Source organism: Epinephelus fuscoguttatus, linkage group LG13 (genome assembly GCF_011397635.1).
Source record: "Epinephelus fuscoguttatus linkage group LG13, E.fuscoguttatus.final_Chr_v1".
In the NCBI taxonomy this organism is placed as follows: Eukaryota; Metazoa; Chordata; class Actinopteri; order Perciformes; family Serranidae; genus Epinephelus; species Epinephelus fuscoguttatus.
In genome coordinates, this window is record NC_064764.1 from 10,586,706 (window position 1) to 10,602,679 (window position 15,974).

Genomic DNA, 15,974 nt, shown 5'->3' on the forward strand with positions numbered 1-15,974 from the left:
TGATCACTCTTTGTCAATTCCATATCAATAAATGGAGATGGTCTGACTCCAAACCCTGCTTAAACCCTGATTTATTGTTGAACTCAAGCAGTATGGCACCTTACTAGAAGATGTGAAGAACAAAAAAGCTAAAGGACATGCCTTTTCTTTGAATTATAAAGGACTTGATATGAATGGACTTTAAATACCCCTACATTTTTCTTGTACGGCAATTGTTGTACACCTCTTTGTTATAAATTGTTTTGGACAGAAAAAGAACTAGTCTGTGATTTCCTAGTCACTCTATAATTGTCTCACTCAGGAGTAAGAATGTGCATATGTTTGTTTAGTGAAATGCATATGCAGGCACATCAACTCTTAAATGCTAAAGTACATTTTGAAGACCTAGACAGAAAGCTGACCTCAATGCATGGGCTTGTAAGTTTGATACACTTGAAGACATCACTGCAAATGAAAGGATTTATAAGTTTAAGACTAACAACATATTTGTGTGTGTGTGTGTGTGTGTGTGCGTGTGACACACACATGTATAAGTAATCTTTCCAAGTAAACACATTGATTTCAGTTCAAAATAAACAGTCAGGAAAATGACAACAAGTGGGTGAGTTTAAGTTTAATGCAAAAAGAATGTGAATTTAGGACAATTTAAGACTTTTTACAGCCTTATATTAAGAAAACTTAATTGAAGACATTTTCAGACTTTTTAAGGACCTGTACACACCCTGATTTTACTGTGTGTACTGCTCTAATAGACAACAGGTGAACACAAGAGTATAGCTTAAATGATTAACTTTACATTTAAGGAATAGTTCTGATTCTTTTGAAGTGGGGTTGTATGGGGCACTTATCCACAGACAGTATATTACAGTGGATGTCAGTTGGCAGTCAGTTTGGAGAAGCAGACTGAAGAGGGACATGGAAGCTAAGCAATGTATTGTTATGGAGGGGTCATCAACAAAATGTATTTTAGCCACTTAAAAGAAGTCCCACCTAAAAGAAAATCAGTTTAAGTGTATGCTATATTGAGAGTATTTAGACTGTTTTACATCAGTGTCAAACAGTGACTTCCAACAAGAAAATGTCTCTTCAAAGCCAGACTCTGTTGAGAAAAAGCAGCAATTTAACACTGCTGACCACAGGAGCTGCTGGTCATCTGCTGCCTTATTCAGTTACTTTGTTTGTGTAATTGGGTGACTTTAGCATTGAAAAGAGTTAGTTTGGATTCACCAAAGTTACAAAAGAACACAAACTAACTGGTTGAAGCTGACTCAGGTGTTCAGCTAGCTAAAATTACTGTTTCTGTCAGTGGAGTCTTGTGGCTTTGACGAGAGCATAAATGGGGAACTAAAGCTGTTAAGGCTTCCCTGACGAAAAAGGGCTGTATGACGGAAAGGTAAAGCAGTGGAAATACTCTCAATATAGCATACACGTAAACTGATATAGATTTTTTTAGACTTTTTAAGGTGGTTAAAAAATATTTGTTGCTCCCTGCACCCCACAGCAGTACTTTGCTTGGCTTCCATGTCAGACTCCAGCCTGCTTCTCCTAACTAGGGGCGTGCCGACTGACATCTACTGTAGGTAGTACCCCATACAACCCTGCTTCAAAAAAATCTGTCCTTCAAAATATACAGAACACAATTAACACAACGGTGTGCTTGTATTAACTTTTTTGTACAAGCTTGTTTACTGGAACAGCAGTTAACTTTCAGTTTTCCTTTCAAAACCACAAGTGATTGTTAATCCGATTAACACATGCATACTGAGACAAGCTTTTAGTATCTTTTATTATCCCATTATTTCCTGGTACAGAGTAGGTGCTTTCCATCAGCGCCTCACCACAGCGCACAGTGTTCAGTATACAAAGTTCAAAGTGCATACATAAAGTCAAAGATTTGTTTTGACAACCCTCTCATTTTCTTTTCATTCTTTGATTTCTTTTTTGCATAATTATTCTGTAGTATGACAGATATTTTCAAGGCACTATATGAATCTGACCACTAATACTTTCTTAACCAACCTTTTCGATCACTACAGGTTGCTTGTAAACTAGAAAATGACTGTTATTATATTGCTAGCACTAATTGGCAGTTTAAACCAAATATCCTAAGAATAAACAAATACATCAATCCACTGATGATTCATAGCAAACAGTTATTTGATATTTGAGGCAGTGTCTAATGTAAGACACATGTTTGTTATCTCAGTGCTATCTCAGTCTGTCACTTGAATGTAATCAAATATTCAGGACAAGCCTGGCTGTCATGGAAGATAACATACATGGTAGGACTGGCCACTTTGTCCACGACACTGTCGTACTTCTGAACAGAGACGGGGCCCTTGGCCGGCGGTGCAATCATGTTCCGTTGTCCAGCGGTGAAATCCCCCGTCAGCACCCGACAGAGGTACATGCACTTCTCCCCATTTGGGTTGGGCCTGGAGTAGGTGTCTTGAGCAGAGTAATTAGCATGGACAGCAAAGTATGTGCCATTGCCATAACAAGCAGCTGAAAGTGGAAAAGCAGCAGAAAGATACTGAGTTAATCTGTGAGATACTTGCTATAATTCCTTATGTTATTCTTTTTTGTTTTCAAAGTAAATACTTAGAAATAACTGAATAACAACTGTAGTGTCTGGAACATCCCTTAAAATTAAAATGGGATGGTAACTTCTTTCAAAATACAGACTTATTGATATTGCTCTGAAGGAACTGAGGTACAGTATGACCCGAATTGTTTAAAAATATGCTTTATTGCGGTGTAAAAACAACTAATAAATATTAGAAGGAATGTAATTATCTTTTAGGTTTTCAATACAGATTGAGGAGGTTTCTGACTAAATAGGCCTCGTGCAGGAAGCAACACAACAAATTTCCTCTGATTTCTGTTCATATCTACCATTTGTTCTAATTTTGTTAGTACCCGCTGATTTCTGGGATTCACAGGTTTTTTTGTTGTTTTTTTTTGGTCTTTTATAAGTGGTTGAGAGCACTCTTACGAAGAAAAAAAAAACATCTTGTTTTCACAGTTAACAAATTGTTTTTCCAACGCAAGGAAAAATATAATTTACATTTGAGAAACATAAAAAAAAAATGCATAAATGTCATATAATCAAATGTAGATATTACATGTTTCACAGTAATTATAATGATTGGATATGAAATTTGTGGGCTATTAAATACTATTGGTCCGATGACCCCACTTAAGACTGTAAGAACCCTTGGATAATATGGAGTGCATTTTTCCTCATGGCTTTCATACTTCCTTCGGGTGCCTTGGCCATCCAGGCCTTACACAGAATTTGTTTTTAGAGATCACAGAGATCTATTTGAAGAGACAGATAACCTTTGACACCAAGGGCAAATCAGAATCTTGTTGAGCTACCTGTCAGGTGAGAAACAATAGATTGGCTTCACACTATAACTTCTACAACCACCAGGGTTGCATGCAAAGGCATATTTAAAACTAGTGTAAAAAATTCAGTTATCATGACAAAATTCTTGTATTTGTAATTTATTTAGCTGGAATTTGTAACTGTTCACACTAAAACATTTTGATGAACTGTGGGCTCAGTTTCTGATATTTAAAAATTCTGGTTGGATTGTTTGTGCAGGACAGTCTGAAGACAATGTGTAGCAAGTTTGGCGTCAAGCGAGTGAAAAATGTGGGAGGAGTTAGTTTTAGTTTTACAGTTTTTGAGAAAAATAGAGGATGGACTTCAAAAATCTTGCCAGGCCAACATGAATGAAAATTTCTGCTTAATCGGGGCTACATTTTAGTGAACGCTGCAAAGTCGTAGCACGTACAGATGATTTCTTATGAATTTTTAAAGTTTTACACTTTAGACAGCTGCTGTAGCGCCACCATCAGGACAATTTGCCACAAATTTTAGTTGAGGAAGTTTGGCATAGGACTGGACCAATGTGCAAAGTGTGGTTTATTTTTGTGCATGGGAAGGCAGATTCATGGTGGTACAACACAGGAACAACAACATCAGGAAAAACATATAGGAGAAATTTAAGAGAATATTGCTGCATGAGGCCCAGAGTCTCATATTTTCAATATAAACTCACCGTTCTTTCCTGCGTAGCTCCTGTTAAAGCCGTGTTCATTGATGTAGGCCACAGTAGTGTGGCAGGTACCATGGAAGAGGCGTTTCTCATTGTTCTTGTGATTGTTTCTCAGCTCCATGTCACGCTTCTTGATCTGTAGGCTCTTCCACAACACAGGGTTCTGGATCCTCTCAATCTAAGAGGAGGGAAAAGTACAGTGTTGTACATATGAGTTTATATCTATTACATTTACTGCTTTTCCTGTACAATGGTTTGAATTTATTTTATTTTTTACCCAAAAACTGGAGAAGCAATTGATTTTTTTATTTGATGAAAAGTGATGACGGAGATGTGACAGATAAAACATTATTCATTGCACACAGTGCACATTAAATGCACTCTACCTTAATAATTGGTCGTTGGCATGAGGCCTGGAACAGATTCAGGATGTCAGTGTACTCTGCTGTCCCAGCCTTGATGGTGACAGCCATACATGAGGTGTTGGGTGGCAATGCATCCCAGTGCTCAGGTGTGTCTGCATCTAGAGGCATAATGAACAATTTCATTTTCATTATTCCTGGCATCAACATTATACTCCCAATGTTTTTTTGAAAATGTAGCATCCAAAAAATGATACATATAACCACATATAAAGTGCTGAGAAACTTGTTAATAAAAAAGCAACCCTGAGAGATATTTTTACTGACTTAACAGACTGAAATCTGGTTTTAATACACTTCATTCTGGCTTCATAATGGTGAGGTACTCAGTTTCTTCTGCATTACTGTGGATGTAAGGTAGGACACAGAAGCAGGGTTGCAACAAATGACACACTTATCAGAGGGCACAGGTACGATACCTTTGAGTCTGTCAATGCGCTTTATCAGCAGAGTGCGTCCCTGGTTATCAGTGGCAGGTCCCTTTGGCAATGTGACTGTGTAGTCTTGACCCTGGATTGTAACTTTTACATTTGGCAGCTTATTTTCCAATGCTTGCTCAAGCTTGAAGTTGGCCATAGGGTCACAACTCTGAAACTGCTGCCCCTGCTGCTGGTACTGCCAGTCCGCCACCATGCCCGCCCGCTCCACTTTCTTCTTCAGCTCCTCCTGATCCCTTGCCACCCTCAGCATCTCATGGATCTCGTGGCTGGCTTTGAGCACGCCCTTGCTGAACCCCTCGATGGTGACTGAGGCTTGGTCCTTCTTGCTCTCGGTCCTTATCGCCACGCCCAGGGTCTTCTGGATGTCAACCATGCGCAGGTAGTCTGCATCAGAGAAGCTAAGGATGGAGTTGTCTGGAATGCAGATGCTGTGTTTCTCTTTGGATATCAGGTCACTGATCCACTTCTTGGCATCGTCTACTTGAGTCTGCGTCTCACCACAGATGTGGAAGGAAGCCGGGTCCACTTTCAGAGCCTCAATGACAAAATCCCCTTCTTTCTGTGGCTTGGCAACACTTCCACTCTGAAATAATGCTGAAGAAACAAAGTCCAAGATTTATATTAGAATTTAACATTTAAAAGTGATTATGGTTTAAATAAAATGAACACCAAAATGATTTTCTTCACTGTGCTTACATTTGATTTTGGTGCCGATGTTTCCCCAGAAGCCTCCTTTATCTTTCGGTTCAGTGGCTTCTCTGTGGTGCATACTGCTGTAGAAGTCTTTCAGCATGGGTGGCTGGAAAATAACTATCCGAATTGTCGTCAAGGAGCTGGAAGTGTTTTGGGTCAACACATCAACCACTGCATCCAACATGGCGTCTGCCACCTGCCTTGCCTGTACGTTGCCTTGACCTAGAATTGTACAGCACACATTACAGACTTTTGCTAAACTTTTGTACAAGTACAAAATACAGTCCCAAGTGGCTGTACCAAAAAAAATAAAAAATACACTGAAGAGGCTCAGTTCTATTCATGTACACAGAGTCCAAGATGGATTTGAGGATGAATGTCAAGACTTCACAAATGATAAACACCAATCCTGCTCATAAATCTTACCTGTACCAATGGCAGGAAATGAGACAGAAGTGTGTGAGTTTTTCACACATGTTTGGAGTGCCACTTTCACAGCCTTGTTGATTTTTATTGGGTCCGTCTGGCCAACCAGGTGGAGGATCTTCTTACACTTAAGGTTTCCTGGCTGGGTTAGTATCATGCCTGTATTGGGCTGGGCACCTAAAGATGTAGAGTGAGGATCTGAATGCCTTTGAACCTTGACAACCATATGTGTATTAAGGCCATACTTCCTTTTGAAACAATCTTCAGTTATAAATAAGAATCAGCTTAATAATTGACTTTTTTATCTATATAAAATGCCAAGCAAGAGAACTGTTATACTGTGTCAACTATTTGTGTAAATGTTTCCTTACCAAGGGTTTGGCATTCTGCTTCAACAGCCTGACCAGCTGCTTCGAGAATGGCCTTCGATACTCCTAGAGGAGGGAAATATAGAAACAAATTCATAAACACAGAAACTGGAGGACATGATTACACGTGGGATTCAAGACTGTCAACATGATTCAGCGTGGGTTTCACACGTCAAATATGTCACCTAAATATTTACATTAAATCTAAAAGAATCTGAAATTATATTTTGCATTATTAAAACACTCTAGTTCTGGCTATCATCTACCTGACTTAAGGGAAAATTTTTCATTGGAGGAGTTGACGATGACATCAGTAGTTTCCTTGGTTATGTCTCCTGTTACCACCTGTATAACCACATTTCCCATTTTGGTCTCATGCATTCCTGAGCTCGAGACAACTTTAGAGAAGGGACCTGGAGGCACAAGACACAAATAAATAATTAACAGTGGTGCAAAAGCCCATTAAGTAAAGCTTTTTGTTAATAGACAAAAACAGTGTTTTAAATATAGAATTTGATCACTGCTGTAGCATTTAGGTCATTTAATAAGTAAAATTATATCTAAGCTGTGTTTCAGTGCCAGCGTTATAATTGCTAACATTTGACTGCTTTTTTAAAAACATGACATTACAAAATAAATGTTTTTTTGTTGTGTGTATAAATTCACTTTACAATCCCTTCACTTCATAATGAAATGTTTGTTCAGAGAACTGTTATTTTAATCCTTACACATTTCTTATTACACATTACATTGTTTATTGCACATTAAAATGCTGCAACAACGTTGCCCACCTGGACTTTTTGGGGAACTCGTGGGCAGTGGACTCCCTGAGGCATTGGGGAACTTCTTCATAAATTCATTGCTAAAAACCTGGAGACAGAATCACACAGATACTTGATAACAAAACACTCACAAATATCACAGCAATACAGAGGGAACACACTCTCAATTGACTACCTCTTTGTTAACAATGTTGTAGTGGTGAGCTATTACTGGTTGATATGGCTGAATTGTCATTAAAATTACAATTTTCAATATTTTCACAAATTCAAACCGTAACTATTTATGGTTGGCACACACATATTACCTCTCTGTATAGTAGTTTTCATGAGTAGTGGCAGGGTCTGCCATTCCCATGCTGGATTCACAGGAAATGATGCATGCATGTATTCCTGTGTTACTGTTTCCAATTTTATCTCACTAATAACTGCCTCACTGTTTACTTGTCTCTTCTGAAAAAATGGCTATTAAAACAGGTGTTTGCTGCTCCTAGAATTCTGGAACTTGTAGTATTAGTAGTATTATAGTAAATTGTAGGACTAAAATCCTAAAGATTATGATTTTAAAGGTATACTATGCAGGAATTGTCATTAATGTTTGTAAACTGTTTGGCAAGCAAAAATGAAAGTAAAAGTCCAACCCCAGATTCTCTCATTTGGGCATGAGCTTTGTCCTTGTGACATTTCGTCTCAATATATTTGTGTTTTTTGGGGATTTGTCTAAGATTTTTGTAGCTTTTCCTTGGATGATAGTCACTTATGTTCTGGCACCTGGTCACTACCGGCCTCACCTGCATGCTGTGCCCAGGAACGTCCTGATCATAGCAAAATAAGTAAGGAAATCCTGCATGGTATACCTCTAAGTTCACCTCCCTGCTTATTTTTTTGTTTAGCACTAGGGTTGTGAAAGTACAACAAAATTTGTGTTCTTTCCTTACCTGGATAGTCTGTGCATCTCCTGAGTAAAGGATGATAACGACCTTCTTCAGGTGCTTGGGTTGTTTCTTACTGCTAAACGTTGAGATGTTGTCCAGCAACAATGAGGCGGCAAGGTCTTTTGGGAATCCCAGGTTTCCAGTGCCGATGGCAGGGAAGGATATCGAGGTGAGACCACTGTCCTCTGCCTTGGCCAAGCAATCCTTAAAAATGCCACTCAAGGCCTGGAAGGCAAAGCATAAATGCTATTAATATCCAAGTGCAATATATTGAATTTTTAAACTGCTGTTGCATCAATATCCTCTGCAACTAAGATATGATGTTTGACCCCAAACAGAGCAATTACTGAAAGCAATATGTCTTGTGTTATACAAATTAGCCAGATAATGTTTTACATGACATGCAGAGAAAAAGAGAGAAAAGTGTAGATCTGGGGTGTTTTCCTCAGATCTCAGATCTTTCATCAAATTCAGATCAGAGAAGTAATTTCATCCATAACATACATGTTCAACACTTTTACCTTTTCAGCTGTGCCTTGCCCGTTGTCCCAATGAGGTGCAACTGCATGAAAGACTTGCTTGCTCTTCAGGTTGCAGCCCTCAGTGACAATGACCTCACCGACTTTTGCACTAGCCTTACTTGCAGTTACCAGCTGCTGAAGGTTGGGTCCAGCTGCACCCAAGATGGCATTTGAAACTGCCCCTCTGTTCAGTGCAAGATCCTCAGATGCAGTATTCACTGTCACCTCCGTCTAGAAATGTATTTACAGAATGTTATCAGTTGCATGTTTTTCAATTTACATCCAAATGTTTTAGATCATAGAACATCTGAGTGTCAGTGCTGGTCAGAAATGGATCTGTCAAGTCCTACAGGACCACAGTCAACTATGGGGATATTATAGAACTAGAGAATAAGGTCAACAGTTAGTTAGATACTCTAGTTTAGTTTAGTTTAGTCTAGTTTATTTAATTTATCAAGGGACCGTGTGCAATAGCATTAATCATTTACAAGAAATGAGGAGATGGTTGCACCAGATTTAGCTATAACTGCTAATTTCCATCTGTAGTCCCAACATATAATTCATAATAGACACAGACCACAATCTAAAATACAAAGGAGAAACCTAAAACACAGACGAACAGTGGACAGCACAGAGACAATACAGACATACAATTTCCACATTTAAAAAGCAATATGTAGTCCCTCTGTAGGAATGTTTCACTCTTAAACAAACAAAAAAAAAAAGAAACAAAAAAAAATGAATTGAAATTACCGTGGCATTCTCGATGTGTCCTTTTGTGAGAGTGATGCTCAAGCCCTCTGGGGTCTGCACTTGACCCAAGCAGTTTGGGTCAGTAACAGCAGATCCAACATGTGTCACACTGGCAGACTTGGTGGTTTGGCTGGGGAGAACTTGTTGAGAAAGACTGACGCCATGATTTCCAAACTCCTGTCTGACAGCTGCTTCCATAGCCTGAACAGTACCCTCGTCATTGTTCACCAAATGGATCCTCTTCAGGTGGATGTCATCATACTCATCACAGTGTTCCTTCACTGCTTTGATGATGGTGATTGCACACAAATTGAGAGGAAAGCCAAGGTTTTTGCTGATGGCGGGCAGAGCCACAGAGATGCAGCCGCTCTTTTCAGCAAGTTCTAGGCTTCCTTTAACGGTTCTTTTCAACAGCGCCAGAGACTTCTGAGGATTAGCTGAATCAAACTGGGGTCCCACTGCATGGATGATGTTTTTGCAGCAAAGCTGGCCCCCTGCACCAGTTATGACACAGTCTCCAGACTTGAGCTGTCCTTTCATGGTAATGAGTTTGTCACACTCATCCTGCAACTGAGGGCCAGCTGCATTAAGAAGTGCTGCTGAGAGTCCTCCATTATGTTTCAAGACATTATTAGAAGCATTGACAACTGCATGCACTGGGTAGCTACACAGATCTGCCTTGCAAACTGCTATTTCCACCCCATCAGATGTCTGAAGCTGGTATACAGGCTTTGATACCTGTCTTTGGGCCAAGCTGTCCTGTCCACCACTGGTCCCATCAACCAGTTGGACCAGGCAGCCAGTTTCACTCAAGAGTGAAGTAACATACATAGCTTCTTTATCCCGGAAGAACTTCTTCACTCCAGGCATATCCACCTTTAAACTTTCAAATAACACAGAAGAGACCTGGTTTTCAACCAAGGTCTTGCACTCTGCAACATCTACTCTAGACCCACTTAAACAGATGGCCTCCTTTTTGTAAGACACCATCACTTTGTCTTCAACGTGCCCCAACCAACATGTGTCAAGTTTTTCTATGTATTCAGCTATGACATTAGGCTTGACCACAACCGTCTCTTCAACGTGAGCATTCTGTGTTAAGAAGTCAACAATCTCATTGCTAACTCCTGTGACACTATCCTTGTGGCCTGACACTATGACTTGTTTATCAGTGGTATAGATTCCAATTCTTCTGCATGACTTATTGTGATCATTTTCTAACTCACTGACCAGGTCCTGCCACTCCGGCTTCTCCAGCACATTACTATCTTCAACATTAATGTACTGAGATGTTAGCAGCATTCGCAGATGATCTTCAGCATCATTCAAATCTCTGTCGGAAACAGCAAGGAGCTGCACCCTGTGTGCATTGATCTCAAATGCTGCATTTATTCCTTTGGATATGAGGAGAGCATTTGTGAGATCCTCTTGTTGTTCATCCTTCAACACATCAAGCACATAGTTATCTATTTCTAAATTCTGTCGTTTTAATGCAAACATGGCATCATATATGACTTTGCTTGCTGCCAAAATCTCTTCCCTTAAGCCAGTTAGTATCAAAGCTGCACTGTCTTTACTAAATGACATTTTGAGTTCTGGGTACACATGTAGCAGCTTGTCCTGAAGACCATCTTGACAGAGGATGTGGAAAATCGACTGTGACACTTTGATTTCTTGGGTCACACTCAGTTTCTCCCTCTGCACCCTTTTGGTAATCTTGTTTACGACTTCACAAAGAGCCTGCTCTAGTCTGTTGACATCAGCCACAAGGCCAACCACTGATAAGACACCATTGGCTTTATCAGGCACTACAACCACATCTTCATTCAATAGCATCTGTATGACCTTCCCCTCAGATTCTTCCCATACCCCTGACTCTGGCTGAAGCTTCAGGGATTTGAATTTTGACAGAGCTTGCGTAAAGGCTGACTTAACAGTATCTCTCCACTCTTTGACGATGGCTTTGGCATCCTTGAGCTGCAGCAGTGAAGATACAGGGCTCAGGCAAACAGTAGACTGGTTGAGGTTTACGTTGCAAAAGTCTTTTGCCAGTTGACTACGAATGGCCTCTGCTGCAGACTGATTGTCATTTAGGTATCTCCAGACTGCATAGTCAATGGGTTCAGAGACAGCAGCAGGGAGTTTTAGTGAGGGCTTGTCCTTGCCATAAAGGGCTGTTCCCAAAGATTTATAGTAAGGATAAACTTTGATCTCTTCCTGCTTGATATGATGCTTTTTCTTCATGATTTTCTGAACAGCTGTGGGGGAAAAACACAATCAAATATCGCATTGTCAAACTGCCTAGAATTCATATAAAGGTACCAGTCTCTTATGACAGCAATATCTAAAACACACTCTAAATGCACTACCTTTATGGTCTTTAAAGGTGATGATGACAGACTGTTCCACTTCATCCAGCAAAACATTTTCCACATCCCCACCTGCATTCTCAAAATAAAGGCGGAGGAGATCTTCGCTGAAGTTCTGTATGTCTTCAACTACAACTTGCTCTGTGACGTCGAGAATCTGTACTGATAGTCCTTTTTTCGTGAATGTCCTGTTTTGGGGGCATCTGGTCACGAAATCGGTGTTTTCTGTGAGGTAATTAAAAAAAGAAGTTAGGTGATAACACTTTAATAAAATAACACAACCAATACAAAGCTCTTTGTGCTCTCTTGAAAAAACACATTAACCTTGTAGTGACCTTTAGTAAGAGGAGTTGTTGGGGCAACTGCAAAAGGGATTGATGGAAAAGGTTTAGTTGTTGTTCAGTGCATGACTGGTTAATAAATGCATATTCTGGCGTATATCTGGCATGTTTGCTTTCTGCAGGGAAACAGCAGCAATGTTATATTGGCTACCAGTATTCAGGATGAGGCAGGCGCTGTGGTTTTTATTTGTGCTCCTCATTAGTGTTCTGGAAAACTGTAGAAATCAAGTTATTTCTCAGTACTCGCAAGAAGTTATTTGTTGATGTAATTCCATGGAGCGAGTGTCATTGGCTGTCTAATTAATGTATGTGGTAAATATGTTTTATCATACAAATTTAATTCTGCAATTACTTTTTTTCTTCTTTTTTTACTGTAGCAGGTTTGTGTCATTTCTTAATGTTGAAAATTACCAGAGGTATGCTGGAGATTATACACGGACAATCCTTATTGTTTATAAAAGGGAAACATCTGCATAAACTGAGCTTATGGAACTATTAATTCACACACTCATTCACAGCAATGAGTACCTTTTGCACTCTGGAAAGTCACCACAGCAGAGGAGATGTCAGGAATGACTTCCAAAATGAAGCTTTCGGTGGCAGCTGGAGAGTCAGGATCCTTTAAGATGTTCTCCACCAGCATCTCTAGAAACTCCTGGTTTACCGTCTCTGGAATGTTTCCTAAAACAGCTGAAGTGGAGCACGGCAGCTCCTCATCTGCTGCCTCATCATCTCTGCCTTGCGCCTCTGTCTGCGTGTCAACTGCAGGTGTGGGTTCATCGATTCTCGGCCGCTTGTTGTCAAGGGCAACGTTCACTGTTAATGAGATATAAAGGTTAAGTGACGGAATTAACGTCCCACAAATAGAAATTGCTTTCATAGTTGGGTGTTATTTAGTATTAAATTATCTCACTTTGTTACAAAATGTGTGTTCAAAGTTTTTCCAACACATCAGATTTACTGTGGTGGCCACCTAAAAAGATTTGCCCACACCTAAAAAATGTATCTAATTTTTCATGCATTTTTTTTTAATTTTTTTTTTTCAAATGTTAAAGTGACACTTGGGTTAGTGCAAGAATCATTTTACAGCCCTTCCTTCTTCCCTGTTGTGACAGTTTCCTGCACAGTGACAGTGGATTTACAGTTTACCTGTGCCAGCTTCATAATCTTGTGTGTCAGTGTTGACATTACATAGTTATTGCCTGTGTGTCATTTTCTGAAAAGATGTGTATCTGGTCCTAAACAAGACTGCAAAGTTTTTAACATTTCTTAAAAGCTCAGTGCTTTTTTGCATGTCTTCATAGCTTATTTACTACTCCGAGCTGGGTGCACCCTGCCTGGAGGAATGAAGGGGAGTGGTTTAACAGCCATTTTAAATAGATCATCATGATGACTAAAAACAAATCAGTCACCACTGAGCTGTGCTAAGTTATTTTGATGTCACTGACATTTTTTTTACATTTACCCCACTACTCAAATAGACAAAATAAAGCAAAGGAAAATGGAAAAGAAGAGAGAGAGATAAGGACACAGAGAAAGAGCAGTGGTGGAGAAGTATGCGGAGAGAACCGAAACTGAAACTTCATTTCTGCTGATGTCATGTAGTTGTGTGATAGTCAGTGGTTTAGCAATAAGATGGCCTAAACAAGTGCCAGACTGGACCAGTTAAAAGTCCAGTATGAAAGTGAAGCAGGATGTAATGTTTGTTAAAACTGAAGTCATCAGTTAAGTTGAATAATGTATGATTAGACATCTTAAGAAACATTTAGAAAAAAAACCTGATGAATACATGATTGTACTACTGCTGATGTAATGTGCAGCAATGTGAGTCTGATAAAGTTTATGTTAAATTCAGGGTTTAGTGTACTTGTTTCAGTACATACTAATACCTGACAAATAGAATAAAACCACATAAAAGTCTTACTCGGAAGAAATGCAAAGATCTGGCTGATCTGAAAGGGCAGATAATATTTGACCACAGAGCATGTGGCCATAATGCCACACCATACTACTTGTATCAGACTTACAAGGTTCCTCATTTAGGGAGTAACAACTACTCTGGGTTTGGTCTTTGTGGCAATCTGGCCAACATGCAAAGATACCGTTTGCCACAGCGGCCTGGGTTCAACTCCAGCCTGTGGCCCTTTGCTGCATGTCACTCCCTCTCTCTCTCCTCCTTTCACACTTGTCTGTCCTATCCATTAAAGGCTAAAAATGCCCAAAAAAAATCTTAAAAAAAAAAAAAAAAAAAGATATGATACTGCCTTAAAACGGCACTTTTTTTTTTTTATCTTACAACAAAAACACATTTCTTTCCAAGTTAAGAAATGCTGTTCTGTTTTCACCTAAATTTAGTTTGAATGTTGAGCCACTAAGTTAAAATGCCCACAGAGGAGAGTTTGGATAGTTCTTGTTATATCCAGATTTATTTATCTTGGATAGTTGAAATTAATTATTTCAAGAGACTTTATGCTGACCACATTCACAAACAAAATGACTGACTTACTAACTAAAAATGAGTAAAAAAATATATATTTTGACTAAAATATATAGAGTGACATTATAATTTAAAAAGGATAAAACTGTTGATGCTATATTTGTATTTTTAGCACCATAAATGTTCTTTATTGCATGCATATACTGCACTACATGAGAGGATGTGTGTGTGTCTCTGTCCAAAATAACAAACATCACTGTGAAGGAGTAGGACACATATTTGTTTTAATGAGTACTTACATGTATAGTTGAGTTCATCAGGTGGAGTTTCCTGCATAGGGGAAAATACATACATATTTAAAAAACCTTTTTTTATTCATCACTTTGGTATCTTATGTAACTAGTTTCACATGGCACAATGCCATAAAAGAATCCAGCCAGAGACTTTTTGTGTCAAGGAACATAACACAATAATGTCAAAAAAGTGTTTTGAACTTCTGGTTTGGACTTGTATGATGTCCAAACAGTAGGAAGTGAGAGGACATAAATCTCAGTATGCAGCACAGCCTTGGGTTTATGATTATTCACATGACTACCAGTAAGATAAAGCTGTACAGCTAGACTCTCTCCAACAGGTTGCGTCAGAGAGACAACAACAGTCCCATTAGAGCCTGAGAGTTTCAATAATGTTTCAAAGTTTTAGATAATGAGGAATAGCTGAATGCCATTGCTATTTCATTTGAGGATAAGACAGGAAGTAAATGTTTTATATAACAATGACTCCAGTGACAGCCGGTTTGACCATATAGGGCCTTTGACACGTGCTCATTATAAATAACATCACAAGTCTGTAATCAAAAATGATCCAATTTGAACGTCTCACTTTTTGTATACACTTATTTACCTGTGTTGTTGTCTCATCTGTTAATAACCGGACTGTCATCTTCAACACGCCTTTATCCAACGAGATCTGATGCGCCTCTTTCCGCAAAACATTTTGTTGGTCTATAAAAGAAAAAAACACATCAAACCACTTTCAGTAAATAAGTCGGCTGTTGATAATGGTGGAAACTTAACTTTCGGTCTTGTAATGAAAAAGTAAAGTAAGCCACGGTCTAGTTTATCAGGTCAAACTCACCCTCCTCTCTGCGGAAGCGTAACACCGCCGTCCCGCTGCCGTTTGCATATTCAACTTCACAGTCGCCCCCGTTAGATTTCTTACTCTGAAAGTATTTCACTAATTTGTTTTTAAGTCTCGGTACGTTGTTTTCTTCGAGCTCGACGAGCAGAGCATACGAATATGCGTCCGCCATAGTCGCTGGCTCACTCGCCTCTGTCCTGCTTTACTTTCAGTTTTGTTTCTTAAGAAATGGGGTGACTCTCTGTCGACGTTGTTATTGAGTGTAACGTTAACGTTACAGACG

The 15,974-nt window shown here is 39.2% G+C and overlaps 1 protein-coding gene across 1 annotated transcript; it reads right to left on the reverse strand.

Moving 5' to 3' along the window:
- Positions 1-598: 598 nt before the first annotated feature.
- On the reverse strand, positions 599-15,878 carry parp14rs1 (poly(ADP-ribose) polymerase family member 14-related sequence 1). Its single transcript, XM_049593395.1, has 17 exons — positions 15,689-15,878; positions 15,455-15,555; positions 14,851-14,881; positions 12,643-12,930; positions 11,774-11,998; positions 9,405-11,662; positions 8,652-8,882; positions 8,134-8,355; positions 7,208-7,286; positions 6,683-6,829; positions 6,420-6,482; positions 6,049-6,225; positions 5,626-5,844; positions 4,909-5,523; positions 4,454-4,590; positions 4,071-4,245; positions 599-2,505 (listed from the first exon to the last, which is right to left on the reverse strand). Exons 1-17 carry the CDS (start codon positions 15,861-15,863, stop codon positions 2,222-2,224), a joined length of 5,427 nt encoding a protein of 1,808 aa, XP_049449352.1. The 5' UTR covers positions 15,864-15,878; the 3' UTR covers positions 599-2,221.
- Between the last annotated feature and the right edge of the window lie 96 nt (positions 15,879-15,974).